The sequence below is a fragment of the Papaver somniferum genome, chromosome 5 (assembly GCF_003573695.1).
Source record: "Papaver somniferum cultivar HN1 chromosome 5, ASM357369v1, whole genome shotgun sequence".
Taxonomy (NCBI): domain Eukaryota; kingdom Viridiplantae; phylum Streptophyta; class Magnoliopsida; order Ranunculales; family Papaveraceae; genus Papaver; species Papaver somniferum.
Window position 1 is genome coordinate 204,398,896 of NC_039362.1, and position 16,380 is coordinate 204,415,275.

The 16,380-nt window shown below is 37.0% G+C and overlaps 1 protein-coding gene across 1 annotated transcript; it reads right to left on the reverse strand.

Moving 5' to 3' along the window:
• Positions 1-12,915: 12,915 nt before the first annotated feature.
• Positions 12,916-16,038, reverse strand: LOC113284382 (PHD finger protein ALFIN-LIKE 7-like). The gene is made up of 4 exons (XM_026533827.1): positions 15,793-16,038; positions 15,447-15,708; positions 13,712-13,847; positions 12,916-13,619 (listed from the first exon to the last, which is right to left on the reverse strand). The coding sequence occupies exons 1-4, from the start codon at positions 15,902-15,904 to the stop codon at positions 13,326-13,328; spliced, it is 804 nt and encodes a 267-aa protein (XP_026389612.1). The 5' UTR covers positions 15,905-16,038; the 3' UTR covers positions 12,916-13,325.
• Positions 16,039-16,380: the final 342 nt, after the last annotated feature.

The following is a 16,380-nucleotide window of genomic DNA, read 5'->3' on the forward strand; positions in this document are numbered from 1 at the left end:
AGCAATACTTTCCTGTGTACATTGTAAACCTCTATTTCGAAAAGGAGGTGATAAAAATACACTTGTATCCGAAGGAATATTACTTGAACACGGCACTGGGACTAGTTGCTGCTTTGGCTTGAATGGGAGTGTCTTTTCTTCGAATCTTACATGACGCAAAATGTATATTCTACCAGTTTGTCTATGTAAACATAGATAACCCTTATGCACATTACTGTATCCTATAAACACACATGGATCTGACCTTGGTTCTAGTTTATTGGTGTTGTATGACCTTAAACAGGGATAATCTAGACAACGAAAGACTCTTAAGAAGGAGTATTCAGGATTTTTCTGGAAAAGAAGTTCTAGTGGAGTTGTTGGTTCTGCAGAAGATTTTGTAAGTCTATTAATTAAGTAGCAAGTTGTAGTAAATGCATCAGACCAAAATGATATTTTCATGTGTGCCTGAAACAAAAGAGCTAATCCAGATTCTGTTACATGGCGGATTCGTCTTTCTGCTATTCCATTTTGTGGGGAAGTATGAGGACACGAGAATCTGTGTTGTATGCCAGAATCGTTTAGGTATGCAGTGAAATTTTTGTACTCTATGCATTATCAGACTGGAAAATTTTAATCATATGATCTGTGAGGTTTTCAATTTGCTTGCGGAATTGAATGAATGTGTTTAAGCATTGGATCTTTGTGCAAGTGGAAAGACCCATGTGAAATGTGAATAGACATCCATGATAAGCATGTAGTATCGAAAACCAGTTCTTGATAATTGTGGTGAAACCCAAATATCAGAAACAATCAAACTCAAAGGTTTATCATAAACTGTAGTGCTAAGATAAAAAGACATTTTTTTGCTTTTCCTAACATGGAATGAATGACAATAATCAAACTGCTTATTTGAAACTGGTAAGGAAAACCTATGACAAATGCTTGAGACAGTACACATCATTGGATGACCCATGCGTTGATGCAAAATTGGGTAGGAAGATGCAACATGTGCTTGAGGATTGACTGGTTCATCTAGTTTGTCAATTCCCTCAAAAATGTATAGCCCATTCCTATTCAAAACTCGCAACAACGTTGTTCCCGTGTGAAACTCAAAGAAAACAGCATTATCATGGCAAAATTGTGAAACAGATAACAAATTGGTCTTTATCTGAGGAACATGGAATATATGGTTCAAACTGAACTGTCTTGAATTATAGGTAAAAGAGTCATTACCAACATTTGCAATGTTCAGAGCATTTCCATTACCCACTTGCACTTGCTCAGTGTCATCATACTCATGAGGAATAGTCAGGTTCCTCAAATCTGCAGTTAAGTGATGTATAGCTCCAGTATCAGTTACCCACTTATTGGGATTTTCACCTCCAGGAAAAGCAATGTAAGCTGCTGGTGGTTTCTGATGATTGTTGTTTGGTTTTTCATATGAAACCAACATCTGTTAGCTTGATGATACTTTTTCTTGCAGATCTGGCAAGGCTATTCATTGTTCTTCGGAGCAGGCTGATCTCGTCACTGGAATTGATTGTTCTGAAATTGATTTGGACCACGATATTGTTGATTGTGGTTTCTCTGACCATTTCTGCTAGAGGATGAGTTTGCAACAACAACATTGGCAATAGGTTGTTGTAGCAAGGAAAGTTGCTGCTCGAGCCGCATATCAAAAGGAAGAAGATGTGAATAGAATATGTCCATATCCATGTCTTCAATGGTGCTCAAGGCAGTGACTATTGGGTCATAAGCCTGATTCAATCCATTACTAATGGATTGCTTCATCTCATCAGCTGATACAGTGTATCCCGATGGTACAAGCTGATCAAACAAATTCTTAGCTTCAGATAAAAAAGCTTTTAATGATTCGTTACCTTTGTTCAAGTTGTGCAGTTGTTTCTTAAGATTCATCATGTGAGGTCTCGTTTTTGGTGCAAAATGACTTTCTAGATTGTCCCAAACTTCTTTAGCAGTTTCCAAGCCTCTGACATGGTATAGAACTTCAGGGGGTTAAAGTTGAATTCAACCGCCCTACAATCAGTGAGTCTTGGGTTTCATAATCAGTGAATATCCGGTCTGGGCTACCCGTCCTAATTATTAAATGGGACAGTATAGGGCGTGCTGGGAAATCTCTTACCCATGGAATTAAAAGGGCCGGGCGGGCAGGGTTATTTATCTACAGTTAGTACCTATCGCCAGCTGATAGACACATTTTTGTGTCTAATTTATCTCGATTCTATATATTGATAGTGCTTATTTTTGTACTTATTATGGTGTTTTATGTGTGTGTAGGTATTTTTGGCCAATAAACATTTTTGGAAAAATCTGCTCGAAAAGTTGCGTGGGGCACCCACGGAGGACACTTGCTATTCAGACCCCTCAAATGGATACGGGGTAACCAATTACTAAGGGGCATCCATTTCCAGGAAGCTGCTAAAGGGAGACCAGCACAGGATAGGGGGAGGTCATCTTCAACATTTCAAAAAATCAAAAAGGCGGATAAAAGAACCAGGTTGCATACCAGACTTTGGGTTGGATTTCTAGGGTGTTTTAGAGAGATTCAATCGCTGGAATTTGTTGGTTGAACGTGATTGAGCATAACAGGCTTGGTATGTGCGCTGGAATCGATCAAATTGGGCTGGATAATCCGGAAAAAGGAAACAGAGGTTGAGTTGTATAGGAAACTGTGTGGAATTATTTTAGGAATTTCAGGGAGACTAAAGGCGTGATATTGTTTCCTAAGGTGAGATTCTATCTAAGGAAGAGTTTTGGATGATTTGGAAGTCTTAGAAACGCGTAAGGAAGTTGGCAGAGAAGATTATTTCCGTGGCTTGCACGAAAAGAAAAAGAGAGAATTAATCGTTATTTTTAGGTTTCTGAGCAGTATAAAAGGTGTGTTCGAGTTCCAGGGAAGGGGACGAAGTTATTGGAGCATTCGCAGAGGAGTTTGTAGCACTACAGAGCTGAATTGATCAAGTTGCAGGAAAACCCATGTTTCTGATGCTGCTGCTGAAGAACAAACGTGCAAATAAGAACATCGTCTCAAATTTGTAACGCTGCTACAATGACTTCTTTGTAACAGTCAATCCTTTTTTTTGCAACGCCACTAGACAGTTGCAAATAATCAGAGTTATAGTTTTTCATCTTTTAATCAACTTTTGAACCATAAACAAATATTTTGAGCAAGTGATTAATATGAGGAGCTAAACCCCATTGCTGAGGCGACAGAGGAAGCCATTTTTTCAATTATTATGTGGTAAATTCTATTTAATTTAATTTTTGTAATTATTTTATGATTATTTGCACTGAACTGAAATCGAATATATGATTCTGATTAAGTAGTTGTGTTCTCAATCGATGGGTCATGCTTAGGTTAAGTCTTTTGATGGTCCATGCTTTCGATTTACAACTATTGTTTTGAGAATCTACTTGTCTAGGAAAAAATATTAGAATCACTTTAAACGTAAAGAGTTGCATAAATATTGACTAGATTAAATCACATAAAAATTGGAGATTGGTGGAATCCTGAGTCTCAGTGCTTTTTAGAATCTTGAATACAATTTCTTTTTAAGTTTTCTATTTTAATTTGAGTCTAAAATCGAGTCTACACAATCCGAGTTGAACGAACTTTACTACCACTTAAAAACTACGTCAATTTTTGGCGCCGCCGACGCGGACTTGTATTTAGATTTGTTTTAGGTTTCTTTTTATTTTTATTATTTTTTGTTCTTTTTTACGTGTTTGGTATTTTTCGATTCTTTTCAGATTTGGAGCGAAGCTACAAGGGAAGAAAAAGTGTTATAAAAGGAAAGCATAGCCAAAGAAGGAAAGAAAAGAGGAATCCAAAAGGAGTGAAGAAGAAGATTTTGTATATAGTTATTTTGTTTTATTTTTAGAAACTGTAAATAGGGTGTTATTTTTGTAATTTTTCTTTTCCTTTTTGGACTTTTTTATTTTTGGACTTCTTGGACATTCTTTGACATTATTTTTAAACCCTAAGGAAGGGTCAAAATTAAATATCAACTGTTGGCAGGGAAGGACGACAGTTACGATACTGTCTCGGCCCCTCGGGTTCGTACACTGACATCGGAGTCGGTGGCCTAAGTCGACTTCAACGGTTCATCACCCGTCTGGTACGGGAGGTAAGACTCTATCCACCCACGAATCCCCTGTCAGTGGGTTTTATTTTGTGTGACAACTCACACCCCTGCAATAGAGTGTCGAACTGGTATTGCAATAGCCAATACAACGAATATCAGACTGAGTTTCAAAATGGACGTTACTACTGATATACGCATTTATGTGTCTAATATAGCTCATTTGTATATATTGTTAGTACTCGATATTGTACTTATTTGGTTATTTTATGTATTTGTAGGTGTTTTTGGAAAATAATCTCTTGCGGCGAATTTGGCTAAAAATGTGGCATTTGGACCTCCGTTGATAACGTACCGGAAGAGCCTCAGAATTGTACCGGAAGTATCCCAGAAATACCCCGGAGGAACCCCGAAAAAAGTGCGGAAAATGCCCCAGAGGACACTTGTTATACGGACCCTTGATTTTGGATAAGGGGTAACCTAATTACTAAGGGGTGACCCATTTCCAGGCAGCTGCTAAAGGGACACCAGAACTGGATAGGGGGAGATCACATTTCTTAAGGTTTCAAATTAATGTTTTGGCGGGAAACTTCATGCATGTTTACTGGCAGAGTTGGATTCGATTAATGGACGGTTTCTAAAGAGATTCAACCCCTAAAATCAGTTGGGCTGGATGTGAATGGACTAAACAGAGATGGTACATGTGTTTTGATCGATCAGATTGGGCTGGAATATCCGGGAGAAGAAATCAAAGTCCAAATAGGACACGTATGGTTCTGTTTACGTTTCAAAGATTTTTTGAGGAGATTCTGGGAGAGTTTTACGCTAAAGAAAACTCTACTTGGTCATGTTAAAGTCTTGGGAGAGTTTTGGGGAAATAGAATAGCTCATAAACGCGTACAGGGAGATCAGAGAGAGATATTCTCTCAACAGCGCAGAGAAGAAAAAAGAAAAGAAAAAGTCGGATTCAGTAGAGATTTTTGGGGATTAAAAGACTATATAAGAGTTGGTTCAAGTCATAGAAGGGTTAGAAACCCTTAGGAGAGAATTGGGAGTAGAGGATAGACGAGAAGAAGAAGTTACAGGAGATATTGCTGCTGCTGCCATTGAAGATCCTGAAGAACACGAAGAACAGACTCACATAGTCAGTCGTTCTTTAGCAGTCTTAAATAACAACACCAGTGTCGTTGTTTTACAGCAGTAATGGCTTATCGTTTACAGCAGTCTTAAAAGCACTTACCCCTTTGTAACAGTGGCGCTGTAACACCATTACAGCGTTGCAAATTTCTGTTTCATCTTATATTCATCAATAAAAACACCTATTTTAGCCATGAATTCATCTTGTGAGTGTGTCTTTGGGATGAGGAGCTAAACCCATTAGCCGAGACGACGGAGGAAGCCATTGGTCCATATTGATTGGTATAATTCTAATTTTATTATTTATTTGCAATATTATTATTTGATTATTTGCATGGAATTGAATTTGAAATATTAGTTTTTATTGAATAGTTGTGAATTATTTTGATGAAGCATGCTGGGTTTTAAAAACTTTTGATGTTTTATACTTTGTGATTACAATTATTACTTCAAAAATATATTTGAGGCAAATATTAGAATTATTTTTAAAGATAGAATTGCATGAATATTATTTAAAATTTACTATTTAATTGGTCAATGGTGGAATCCTAGTCTTGGTATTTTCTCTAAAGGTTTGAACTATTTTATTTATTTGCCTGTTTAATTTAAATCTATAAAAATTGTTTTCTTCACAAGTCTGAAAAGACCCAGTTTTTACCACTACTACAATCACTATTTGAAAACCATCAACTACTTTGACCATAGTGTGAATAATGGTTGGGAACATCAGCCTTTTGAAGGTTATGGTCCATACCATGGTGATCCCAATTACTATCCACACGCCAACCGGTCATACAAGCAAAATTCCTCTCTACTAGAGTCAACACGTAAGTTAGCTGAGTCGACACGTAAGTTAGCAGAAATGAATAACTTAGTTATGGACGAAAGCAATGTAACGAGTGAACTTTCTTTCCTAGATTCAATCAGGAAGTCATGTGAGTTGACTCAAAATATTTTGTTAGAGGCCCAGAACATAACTGCTCTTAATTTCCAATATAGTGTTTCCAATAGTAACTTTGAAAATGGAGATAATTATTCACATAATCAAGATGACGAGGATAAAATTGGTAACACTACTTGTTTAGATGAGGTTCAACCATTTTCATTTTCATGATTATGATGAGGATAGTATTGATGAAGAATTTGAAATAAGTAGGCATAATGATCAGGAATTTGTTACTCCAATTGAGCTTAATAATGATAATGTTTCTAGTTCAAATCCAAATAATTTTAATAATTATTCACCTATTCAAAAGGACGAGGATTTGACTAGAGATACCCCCGTTTTAGACGATGTAGTATTTCCTTTTGATTACGAAGCTAATAATGGTTTAGAGGAACGAGTTTTTTCTGAGAATATTGTTTTAGAGTCTAGCGATTTAGAAACATTAGTCTTAGACAAAGAAAGTGAACTCGTAGAGATGAGTGAGGATGAACCATACTTAGAAGAATCAATTGACCATTTTCAGGAATCTAATGACCTTGAAATTAGGGAAGTTGTGAGTAGTATTTCTAGAAACACTGAAAACTCTAAGTTTGGGGGTGATTATCATTCTCCATGTGCTTTAACTATTAGAAAGGTCCCTCACTTGGGACTTGACATATGTGCCTCAACCATTTTACAAGATTATCTTCATACACGTTTTCCTGAACCTAGTGATGTCCATAAGGAAGTTCAGTTGTTAGAAACCCATCCTCTGGTTGATGTGGTTTACCCAGGCTATGATATCCAGATTGACTTTGTTTTCCCACCAAATATTTTTTGACCAATTGTAGGAACGTATAAGTTTCATATGTTTCAATTATTAAGTTTTGAGACTAAACCTAATTACTTTAGGAGATTAGGGCCGACACATTTGTTTAAGGAAGACCACCACTCTTATTGTGGTCAGCTGTGTGAGTCAAAACTGATTGACTTCAAGGATCCACAATTATTCATGTTATTATTATGTGCTTCTAAGTTTTTACTTGAATTTTTCCAGACTCTAATACCTGAACTGGACCTTAGCTTTGAGGAATTCCAGCGCATGAAAATATTTTATTTAGACCCTTTCATAGAGCCTGAACCTGAACCAAAGCTAGATGTAGTTGTCTTAAACAGGAAACTAGACAAGGGTGCACTTTATTTGTTAATTTTCTTGGCATGTTGCAGATTCCTTTTACTTGTGACAGCTCTATTTGGTTTTGATGACCCACGGATATTTCGGCTATTACTTTATGATACGAGGTGATTAATCCTTTCTTATGTCTGGCTGAAGACGTTAAACTTAGCACTTCTTGTGAGGTAACCCAATCTCATGCAACACGGTAATATATTTCCTTAACTCTTTTGCTTCAATGGTAACAGTTTCTCCTTGTTCATGCTTTTAATTTCATCTTTAGAACATTGAGGACAATGTTAGATTTAAGTTTGGGGGTATGGGAGAAACTTTTTAGTTGCATTAATAAACTCCAGAGCCTAGAAATTTATGCATATTAAGGATCGCACTAACTAATCTAAGTGGATGGAAGAATTTTGGTTGTAGGAGTTGAGGAACCAATCTGATTAGATGGAAACATCTAAAGAGTCTATTCATAAAAGCACAAAGCTCAGTTATTAGGAATACCATGATAGTTTCACATATCTCGTTGAGTCCTTTTCACTTCTTTTTGATGTTCTTTTGTTTTTAAACTATGTTTCTCTAAGTGATTTGGTGGGGCTCACGATTCAAGTTGTTACCAATGCTAGGGTGAATTAGAGTGATTGAGATACCATGAAAAAAAAAAGGTGAAAAAAAAATTGAGACCAGACCATTTGACCAATAGGAATAAATTCAATAAAGTCGACCACTGGTACCCTTGTATATGCCAGTTGTGTTGACCTAGAGTTAGGTTATCGACCACTGGTTCCCTTGTATATGCCAAGTGTGTTGATATTAGTCAGACTAGTACCTCAATCCATTAGGATAGATTCATTTTGGCGGAGGCCTTCAGACAGATATGGGAAACGCCGTTCACTTAGTAAACATCAAAACCATCTATGTTTTTCTCTATATCCATCTTCTTGATCTATCCATGTGATTATTTTTGACTCCGGATATTGATGTCCATAGTGCGACTATCTGAGTAGAGCTATGTCACTTATATATGAATTTTAGTATGCTTGAGTGCAAACTCGTGTACAGCAATTGGAATTTCGCATCAGGGTATTTCCTCTTATAGTCAATAAGTATGCCAACCAAGGAGATTCTTTAGTGCCTTCCAAGGCTCTGCGTAGATAGTTAGGGTTTGGAGTAAAGGTTTTGTGGGTATATCTCTTGTAAGCCCTCCCGAGACTATAACTCTGCCACTAGGGCCACCTAGGGGTTTAAAGGCTTGTTGCAACCGACGATGCCTGCGACAGTGAGTTAGGATTTTATTTTATTTTGCTTGAGGACTAGCAAATAATAGGTTTTGGGGTATTTGATAGACACATTTTTGTGTCTAATTTATCTCGATTCTATATATTGATAGTGCTCATTTTTGTACTTATTATGGTGTTTTATGTGTGTGTAGGTATTTTTGGCCAATAAACATTTTTGGAAAAATCTGCTCGAACAGTTGCGCGGGGCACCCCAGGAGGACACTTGCTATTCGGACCCCTCAAATGGATACGGGGTAACCAATTACTAAGGGGCATCCATTTCCAGCCAGCTGCTAAAGGGTGACCAGCACAGGATAGGGGGGTCATCTTCAACATTTCAAAAAATCAAAAAGGCGGAAAAAAAAACCAGGTTGCATACCAGACTTTGGGTTGGATTTCTAGGGTGTTTTAGAGAGATTCAATCGCTGGAATTTTTTGGGTTGAACGTGATTGAGCATAACAGGCTTGGTATGTGCGCTGGAATCGATCAAATTGGGCTGGATAATCCGGAAAAAGGAAACAGACGTTGAGTTGTATACGGAAACTGTGTGGAATTATTTTAGGAATTTCAGGGAGACTAAAGGCGTGATATTGTTTCCTAAGGTGAGATTCTATCTAAGGAAGAGTTTCGGATGATTTGGAAGTCTTAGAAACGCGTAAGGAAGTTGGCAGAGAAGATTATTGTTGTGGCTTGCACGAAAAGAAAAAGAGAGAATTAATCTCTATTTTTAGGTTTCTGAGTAGTATAAAAGGTGTGTTCGAGTTCCAGGGAAGGGGACGAAGTTATTGGAGCATTCGCAGAGGAGTTTGTAGCACTACAGAGCTGAATTGATCAAGTTGCAGGAAAACCCGTGTTTCTGCTGCTGCTGCTGAAGAACAAACGTGCAAATAAGAACATCGTCTCAAATTTGTAACGCTTCTACAGTGACTTCTTTGTAACAGTCATTCCTTTGTTTTGCAACGCCATTACACCGTTGCAAATATTCAGTGTTATAGTTTTTCATCTTTTAATCAACTTTTGAACCATAAACAAATATTTTGAGCAAGTGATTAATATGAGGAGCTAAACCCCATTTCTGAGGCGACCGAAGAAGCCATTTTTCCAATTATTATGTGGTAAATTCTATTTAATTTAATTTTTGTAATTCTTTTATGATTATTTGCACTGAACTGGAATCGAATATATGATTCTGATTAAGTGGTTGTGTTCTCAATTGATGGGTCATGCTTAGGTTAAGTCTTTTGATGGTCCATGCTTTCGATTTACAACTATTTTTTTGAGAATCTACTTGTCTAGGCAAAAATATTAGAATCACTTTAAACGTAAAGAGTTGCATAAATATTGACTAGATTAAATCACATAAAAATTGGAGATTGGTGGAATCCTGAGTCTCGGTACTTTTTATAATCTTGAATGCAATTTATTTTTAAGTTTCTATTTTAATTTGAGTCTAAAATCGAGTCTACAGAATCCGAGTTGAACGAAATTTACTACCACTTAAAAACTACATCACCTGCCCAAGCCTGCTGTGTAATTTGGGCTCGGGCGGGTAGGGCCGGGAGGGCCTTGAATATTACAAATATATATATATATATATATATATACTAGGTATCACCCCGTCCGTCAACCTTTTTCGTTTTCGTTTTGTTGTTTGATTGGCTGGTCTGTATTCTACCAAAATCTTTTTTAGTCATTCGCAAAACTAATTAGATTATAACGGTCAAACATCGAGCTTATAAGTTAGTTCGGACTTGCGTCCCTAGTATTTGTGGTTGTGTCAAATTAGTCGGGGCTTACAGCCCCGGCCGTGGTCCCTTGAGGATACCATAGTATTTTGTTGATCGGGTCAAATTAGTCGGGGCCGTGGTCCCTTGAGAATACTATAGTATTTTGTTGGTCAGGTCAAATTAGCCGGGGCTTACAGCCCCGACCGTGGCCCTTAAACATTCCATAATGTTTTGTTGGTCGGGGTTGTGACACTTAAATCTCGCACATAAATCTTTACCATGTTTTTTATTTTATTTGTTTTTTAAAAATAGCTTTTAGGTTAGTTGAGGCTAACTTAAATTTTCTTGAGAAAGTTATGGTACAAATCATTATGCTTATTGGATGATTGAACGTTCGATGGACCAGAGTATATCTGGTGTATATGAATAATCTTCATGGAGGGTCATCCACCAAACATAAGCCAAACAGACCCTTAGCCATATGTTTTCCGTGAAGATGTATTAGTAAGGAGATATTTGGTTGCATTAAACATAAAACCTCTTACCCAATTCACTCCTCTTCCTCTATTAGGTTTTCTTTCTTCTCCTTTCCCCTTTAGACCAATTTTTTTTTAAATCATCAGCTCTGTTTTCTTTTATTTCACCGTATTCATCCTTTAAATCATCCATAATAATAACGTAGTATTAATAACTCGTATTATTATGATATAGAGAGACGAAGTTAAGAATTAGAAGTCGTTAATGGAGGGGAAGAACTATAGATAGAAGACCATCTGTTGGTGAAACCGTTAAAGAATGATGCTCTTCTGTTCTATAAATACATCTACTTAGTGTTAGCCTATATTAACGGAAACTTAGTCAATTAGGAAATCCGACGCTGCATTCAAATTAAGAAATCCAAGGATCCGACGCCGTTAAATAATCTTTAGAATCATATTTTTATTAGGAAGCCAAGGGATCGGACGGACGTATATATAGGACATATAACCGATCAATCTCCATCGTGGGATGACGAAATCGATGGTCGGATTTGTAAAGCTACACACACACCACTTCTTTTTATAATATTTATTCAAAATGTAAAGAAAGTAATTAATACACAAGTTTTGCTTAAGATTAATAATCAAATACGAGATTGAGATAGGAACAAGATAAACCAAAACTTATTGATCAAAAAAAAAAAGATAAACCAAACTTTCTATGATTTTTTTGAATTGAATCATCTGATAAGGACACGCCTTAGATTTTGCTCAATATTTCTCTCTATAAGGATAACAAATATAGATTCCTATGGAGTAAAAGTTAAGAAATACATATGAGAACTATGAGGGTTGATTGTATTAATTATCTGTACCAAATATATTCTAGGATAAAAAAAATAAAAACAATCATTTAGACAAGGTAAACGGATAACATTGACGGGCTAATAGGACGGGTAACATTGACGGGCTAATAGGACGAGTATTTGTCCGGGCAAGAAAATTTGGTTTGTGGCCTGTGCCCACCCTCTTAATTAAATGAGCTAGGACGGCCAGACCGTAATGGGCCACGAACAACCATGGACTGTCATGGGACAGGGCGGACGGTACTGGCCCTTGGGGTGCCTGGCAAAATTTACACCCCTACACTTAATAAGGCCGAGACTACTGGTTGTTCAATTTAACCTTCAACTTCAAGACTCATGTCATCTTGAAGCTAAGTTTAGTGGTTAGGAGAAATTCAAGAATAAAGCGTTATATGGTTTAGCACAGATGCACTAAATCATTTAGCTCAAAGAATATCAACCACTGATCTCCAACGGTGGGCCACTCGTGTGCTAAGCCATTTAGCGCATTAGCTTTGACTCAAGCTTTCATTCAAACTACATCTTGAACCACAACGTGAATCAAGGAAAGGAATATAAGTTGAGTGCTCAAATTGGATGACCACTGACTGGGCCTAATAACCAAAACTAATTGAAATTATTTTCCGCACTTAAACGACTGGTGAAAGGGCAGTTATTAAAGACATGTATTTACCTTATTCCACCTGATTCATTGTAGGAATGGATTAATGAGGATCTGTTTTTAACTTCTAACTGTAAAAAACTGTGTAAAATCTGTGACAGATTATTCACCACAATTCTTATGGTGGAATCCATCATATTCCAAGTGTGGAATGTCAAGTCTAGTGACTTCCAAATTAATGTTTTTCATGAAAAATTCAATCAATGTTCCATGATTTCGTGGGAGGTTCCGTGGAATCCATATGAACGCTAATCAGATCAGCATAAAACGTCATTCTGAATAGAAGACGGAAAGCGCTGATCAGAATAGCGTTAATCTTAATAGCGTGAAGCGCTATTCTGAATAACGTTTTTCTAATTCTATTTTGATTAGCGTTTTTGTTGTTCCACTACACTTGCACTTCCATCCACAATTCCAAATACTGAGGTGGCGTGGAAGATGGAAGACGCTCTTCCACCATAAGACTTGCTCTAATTGAATGACGCATTGCATCTGATCTTAACATCAGCAACAGTGACTGGCACCAAATACATACAACAAAACAAAGAAACTCAAAGTGGAAAATTGGAAAGGAAAGGAAAAAAAATTGAATGACCTTGATGAGAACTGATATAATCCTGCAAGTTCGAAAAGCTAGCACGGCCAGAATTGGATTTCTCCCAATAGGATTAACAAGATCTAAAAAGAAAAAGATGAAGCCCGGTTTTCAATTTAGCTGCTGCAACACTAAAAACAACAGTTCAGTTATCAAAAATACTGGACCTCCACCGGAAAAAACTTATGTCCCGGAAGTAAGTCCAAACAACGTGTTCACAAGAACACAACCCATATAAAACCAACCTATTCATTTAGTCATAATTTTATATGACTATGAGGCAGCTGGACTTCCACCTCGAACTTTTCAGATCTTCTATCGTTCTTTGATACACAACTATTGCTAGTAGTAACATTTATGGTATTCCTCTTACACTTGCACCACTTAAATACCTATCCATGTTTTAACCTCTTGTTGCTGCTGCAGGCTGGACACTTGTAGTGTTTGATGCTCTCAGCTTTTGCAGGTGTGATCTTCACACACGCACCATGAAACCATTTCTCGCAAACATCACAGCAGATCCAGAATTCATCACTTGCATAGCTATTCCCACAGGCTCCACAAGTGGCCCCTTGCTCATCATCCTCGCCTTCTTCACCACCACTATCTTCCTCCTCTTCTTGCTCCTCTTGTGGTGGTGGCATTTTCAGCAACCCCTTCGCCTGGGGTTCCGGTTGACGCTGTTTCTGTAGAAAATAACCACATAAACAATGAACTTAGACCCATAGGATATGCAGATACATGGCAAACTAATACTATCAAAATATTAAGATTTTACCATAATCCCACTTGGTTTGTTTCTGTTGCTACTATGGGGAGTGGCTGTTGTTTTTTCACTTGCTTGCCTTTTAGCAATTTCAGTCACAACTTCAAATAAGGAGGGAAGATCATTTATTATCTTGAAGAGCTTCTTCCTGGAACGAAGAGTTGCTAACAAAAATCAGATTCAATCTCGATAGATATTCAGGATTTTGATTATCAATAACCATGCATGGATGAAATACCATGAAAAAATAAGCATTGCAGGTGTACACAAGCTGATCGTGTAGTGACAAAGCACCCTCAGAGCATTCCAAAAAATCTTTTTTTATTTCAAATGGTCAGATTTTGTTCCTGGTTAATATTTTCTTTTCCGAATGGGATGAGAGAGTACTTTCAGGAAATGTTCTTATTACGTTTGAAGCTGCAGGTTTGGATGGTTCAAATAACACCAGAGGCGTAACTTTCAGCAAAAGCCACAAGTAAAAGACACAGAAGAGTAATAGGACACTGTGATGCTATAGCCTTGTTATAAGCAACCCTCATGCAAAAGCCCTTCCAAACAACAGTGTTATGGGCAGGATATCCAGGTAAATCAATACGCAAACATTCCTATTGAGTCCTAAAAACCAGGGTAAAAGATTACAGTTATCAAAACAAATCGTCCCTAACAAAATGTATGGTGCATACCTCTACAAAGCACATACATGAAAGTACTTGGTATATCTTTTACTAAGTCGGCTTCCTACAAAGATACTATATTCAAGTTACCAGTGAAGAAAGAGGCATTACGCCAACACCTCAAAATCTCCAATAGAGAACCCAGTGCCACAAATCTAAAATCAAAAATTGACAGTGTACCTAACCTTATACTGCAGCCTAAACACCATTAAACAATATAAGTTCTACATGTTTAAATTGCAGTCTTCGTGATTGCACGATAAAACATCAAGAGAAGCCATTTGAGTTTATTTAGGCACTTCTTGGGTAATCTATTTGTTGCTTATCAGATGAGCCACTAACAAGCCCAGCTTCCATCGCCCCATGTGTATTCGAGTGGAATCATATGACACTAGTTGTATTAATGTAAGGATTGGGTACGCCATTGTTATAGAACTCTCAGGATGCGGGTGGCCAAGGCTACATGCGAGTTGAACTGTCTAAGTTGGTCTATGGAAAATACTCTAGATAAGTGATACTTCTTCAGCACCGTTCAAATTTTACATCGAAATTGTTGAATACAGGTCTACCATAATTTGCCCCTTTTCTATTACCCACATGAAATCTCTCAATTAAATTACACAACTCAAGAGATCTATTACATTAGCTTAACACAGCTGAATGGCCATGAAATGCCATACTCATAAATCCATCCGCTTATTCACCCCAAGTTTCAGAAAAGCATCACGTTCCTTTTATGGTAAACCAATACATGGTATCAAACTACTACCTCGTACCAGCCAGCCATTTATCAACTCCGTAAGTTCAATTGTGATTTAGCCACAGTACTCAGAGTAACACAACTACAAAACTAGTTCAAACTTTTACAAATGCAGTTTTATGATGTAGCAAGCAAACATTCTTAGTTTCCAAACCTCGACATTCTCTTGCCCTACATACATTTCAACTACTTAATCAAATTCATGTGATTCAAGACGTAATTCAAAAATTATCTAGTCCAGTTCTTGTTCTTAACTATTATAAATTCAAGAAATGCAAACAAATAAAAGAAAAAAAGAATGCGAAAATCTTACCGATCATTTTTGTCAAACCCGAATCGCGCACCAAAATAGAATGCAACAGCCATTAACCAAGCATCACTATGAACAGCAACCAATGATATCCAATCCTTAGATTGCATCCCATCTCTAGCAAAATTAATCCCCAATGCCGGCTCTGGTATCTCAGGAGGTACTTCTTCAACCGGCATATTCACTTGCCATGTCTCATTCCTATGCCCAAATAAACACAAATTCTCCTTCTCAGGATCACACTGGGCATAAAATTCATCAACATCTGTAACAACAAAAACCCCAATTCAATCACCAAAAAAATCCACAAACAAAAAAAAAAAAACAAAAAGCAAAAAGAATTACTAACCAGATGTAAGAGCTTTGAGTAAGGCTTGACGCCTTCCTTTAAAGTCTTTAAAAACCTCTTCAATAGTTCTTGGAAACGGAAACCCTGATGATGATGATGCTCCTCCTTCCATATCCAAGAAAAAAGAAACAAATCGATTCGATAGAATTTTTTTTTCTAGGGTTTTATAAATTTGGGGCTAAATTAATCACCAAAAACAGAGAAGGAGACAGTAAAAATAAAACATAACTTTGTTTTGAAGTAATTTTGAATTTTTTTTTATTATTACAACAGCAACAGGAGAGTTAGTTGTGTTTATCTTTTTAAACAATAATGATGAGTGATCTGGATCTGACGTGTGAAGAATTTATTGGTTTTGGAATTTCCGATCTCAAGGTTATGTTATTCACCAATCAAAACCCTATTTGACTTTTTTTTTAATGCTAACTACTTAGATTGTGACATATAGTGGGTCTTTTGCTTTTTTCCTAGTATTTGATACCTTTATGGGTAAGTGGCCACCCCTACCAGATCGGCCCTTCAGCAGGTCTAGAGTCTCCGGACCAAATCCTAGTTTATCATGTCAACATGCCTCGATGGCTCAATGAG